The 3,554-nt window shown below is 47.3% G+C and overlaps 1 protein-coding gene across 1 annotated transcript; it reads right to left on the bottom strand.

Moving 5' to 3' along the window:
• Positions 1 to 94: 94 nt before the first annotated feature.
• Positions 95 to 682, bottom strand: LOC130521050 (opsin-3-like; the record flags this gene model as incomplete). Its single annotated transcript, XM_057024707.1, has 1 exon — positions 95 to 682. A coding segment is annotated over exon 1 (319 nt), but the record flags the coding sequence as incomplete, so codon positions are not given.
• Positions 683 to 3,554: the final 2,872 nt, after the last annotated feature.

Genomic DNA, 3,554 nt, shown 5'->3' with positions numbered 1-3,554 from the left:
CCAAACTGTGAATCCCACACGAGCGCTGGTGTCCTCGCACACCTCCATTGGAGGTCCTGAAGGACGGATGAAAAGGTAAAAGATCCGGGCTCACCGAACAAGCTGTTGCTGAAGCCGTCCCACACGCACGTCGCCTGGGTCCAGGTCCAGCGGCCCTGGACGCACGCCGCAAAAGTGAAGTTTATCCCGAAGAGCGACACCAGCAAATCGCTCAAACTTATGTTGACCAGCAGTAAATTGGTGGGCGTGCGCAGCCTCTTGAACCTGCAGTAGAGCGCGAGGACAACAAAGTTGTTGCAGAAGCCGAAGGCTCCGATGGTTCCGATGGTGAAGGCGAGGACCCTGTAGGTGTCCCCGCTGAACAGCAGCTGCTCCGCGCTGCGCTCGCTCCTGCTGCCGTTGGCGGGATTCATCGCGCGCGAATAAGCGCTTGGTGCCGAGCATCGCGCGGCGGCTCGCGCCGTGATGAGACGCTGGAGCGCTGCGCGACTCGCGCACGGCACGCGCTGCTCTGGCTCCGCGCGCCGCCCATTCGAACCGACGCTCGAGTCCCTGCAGAAAGTGGGTCAAAGTGCCGCGGCCGTACGCTGCGCACGTGTCACTTCCGCCCAAACTTTCAAAATACACGCGAAAAGTCACGCGATTAATCATTAACGCGTTAGGCTGTTTCGAAAGAGGACGTTTAAACAGCGGAGAGATGGTTAAAAGTGACGTAGGAGGTGCACAATGATGGTGACGTAGGGGGGTGCACAATGATGATGGTGACGTAGGGGGGTGCACAATGATGATAAATGACCCGAAATCGGTGCAAAAGCTCCCGTTTATCTTATTCATTTATCCTATTGCGACTATTAATGTTATTTCAATTCATTTTACAGTTCTGCCATTTCAATATTTGAGCTTTAAACTCGACTCTTTTTCAGGCTATTTGCTGTCACCAAGCACCGTCGTGTCATGAGCTGGGGAATAATAAAGTCCATCTAATTAAAAGGAAATCAATTAAAACTGTCAACTCGAAATGTGCAGTTCAAATGATGGCACGTTCATGGTGTAGGAGGACTAAAAGTGTTGTTTGCAGCTGCCAGATGAACATTTCAATTCAACACAGATGAGCAATTTTACCGAAAGGACAATTATTAGACTGCATTTGGGAAAACCTGTTATTAAGGAGAGAAAGGAGCATGTCTGTCTCCACTCAGGAGACCCGACTGTGGCCTGGTCCCCTCTGATTCTCCTGATTCGGCCGTGCGTCCTTCCTTTGGCAGCTTGTGTGCCGCCAGTGGCCTTGATGATTTCGTGTCCATGCAGACCAGAGCGCGTTGTGACCTTGCTGATTCGTGTGACCTGGATTTCTTTGTGCCTACAGGTTGAAGCAGAATAGCAGATCTCTCTCTGACAACACAAGAGATGACATCTCATGCTGGGGAAGAGCGACAACGTTCAGACAGACCCCAGGAACGTTTAAACTACACATCATACTGGACATCTGTGAAGTTTATTCCCACAGGTTTCCATTTGAAGCATCAGTTAAGTGTTTTACTTGTAAAGATTTACGTCAAAGGGAAATATTGACATTGGCTTTTCATTGTCAGGGCTGCGCAATGATGCTGCTGTGCTGGAGAAGAGCTCCTCTCCTCAGTCAGGGGGACTTGGAGGACCGTGTTCAAGGCCAGAAACACGTTCAAGTTGAAAGCAGAAATCAACACAAAAAATGGCTCCTCAACATGGAGTCCCCCAGTGATGTCACAGGAAGGGGAAATCTGGATAAATCCATCCATGTGCTGGTGATGTAACCTGCGTTGGCCAAACTTTCTACAACTGGGTCAACCTTACAGAGCCCCCCCCCCCACTCATTTACTTGTTTCCCTCTCATTTGAATAATCACGTAATATTCTACGACAGGAGTGTCAGTAATCTCCCAGGATCTCCAGTATGAGCCTTCAATCAAACCCCCTGAGATGCAATTAATGCAGCAGTGTCTGTGATGAGTTTTCAAAGTGACTTTTTCCTTGATAACATCATCTGAGCTCTGCAGAGCCCCTCAGCACCTCGGACCTTCGGACCGCCATCACCACAAACGAGCCACGTTTGCTTCAGCAAAAAAGGAGCTGATCTGATTCTTCTTCTTAAAATATGTGGATGCTTTTTCATCAGCTGGAAACATTCTCCTTGATCCACTACCAACAACATTATATCTATTATATCAAAATCTTTTATGTTTTTCTGTTTGCACAGCAGATAAAAGTAAAGTACTTGAGAGATGAACTCCAGTGCAGGATGGCAGTGTTTGCGTTTAGTAATTATCCTTCATGATCCTTCTTGGCAGCACTTGAGTGATGAAAGTTCTTGTTCCCTCAACACCATCAGAAATGTCTTTGAGGATTTGCCAGAGCAGCAGCTCAGCTCCCTGAGGAATCAGAATAATCCAAGGTTATTCCTGATTCCCCTCCAACGCTGAAGAAGATAAACAGCACCTCCTTCACGTTTGTGCTGAGCTGAAGTGTCGTCAGCAATCTCCCACCTGAACCGTGTCGGGAGAGCCGCTACCATAGCGACAAACCCCATAATGATGCTATAATTACCGTGGCACAAATGACCAAACTCACCCGAGTCGGTGCCGGTGGCGTCAGCTAAATACAAACTTAACGTTCTTAAGTTATTCAGTTCTTCAGGGCAGCAAACTTTAAATTAAGGCCGTAACCTTTATTCTTCTACTTTATTAAGTTATGAATAATTCACTGAAGAAAAGATGAAAAATATGCCCAGAATGTATGAAGAGTTATTTAAAACAGCGCTCAGATTCAAGGCCTCTACCCCAGTTGTTATTGATGGGTATTAATCTGCGTTCTGCTGTTTCCCTGCTGTCTGAAGGTGCAGAGGGGTCATTTTAAAAGCCGGCTGATAGGTCCAAAACTCACGGTGTCCTTAACCAGCACGGAAAAAGTTCTGAATCAAAGTAACATTAATTCTCTTATGATGTCCGGATAGTTTTTGTAGATCTTTGCGGGTGGACCTGAGTCACGATGCTGATTAAAAAGGTTAAAAATAGGAGGGTTATTTCTTTAAACAGCCTCCAGTCTGGGTCGCATCTGATGAACTCGTGAAGGCAGCATCAGACTGGGGCTCAGCAGGTTCGGCTCACTTCTGGAGACAAACTCCATCTGTCCATCTCATCAGCTCATCAGGGCCGTGACCAGACCAAGCAAACCCACAGAACCGCAGACGGACCACGAACGGGCCTGTCGACGGCTGCAGAACTGTGCACATTTGTAGATTATATAAAGAACTTAATCTACAGAAACAGTCTGAAGCAGATGTTGTTGCTTATTTACAGCACATCGTATCCACAGAGACACTGGATGTTGTTAGCCATTAGCGCAGCATTGCTAATAATGCTGCTGCTCACGTCCAGACTCATTGATAGTCAGCGATAAATGATGCTTTCAAATGACTAAATAGTGACAACTGTAGCCTACACGATACCCACATTAAATGAAAGCCACCTGATTGACACCTTTTGTGTTATTGAGGGAGATCCACTGCTCTGTTCAGAC

This window comes from Takifugu flavidus, unplaced genomic scaffold (assembly GCF_003711565.1).
Source record: "Takifugu flavidus isolate HTHZ2018 unplaced genomic scaffold, ASM371156v2 ctg662, whole genome shotgun sequence".
NCBI classification, from domain to species: domain Eukaryota; kingdom Metazoa; phylum Chordata; class Actinopteri; order Tetraodontiformes; family Tetraodontidae; genus Takifugu; species Takifugu flavidus.
This window is presented reverse-complemented; position numbering and strand designations above follow the sequence as displayed.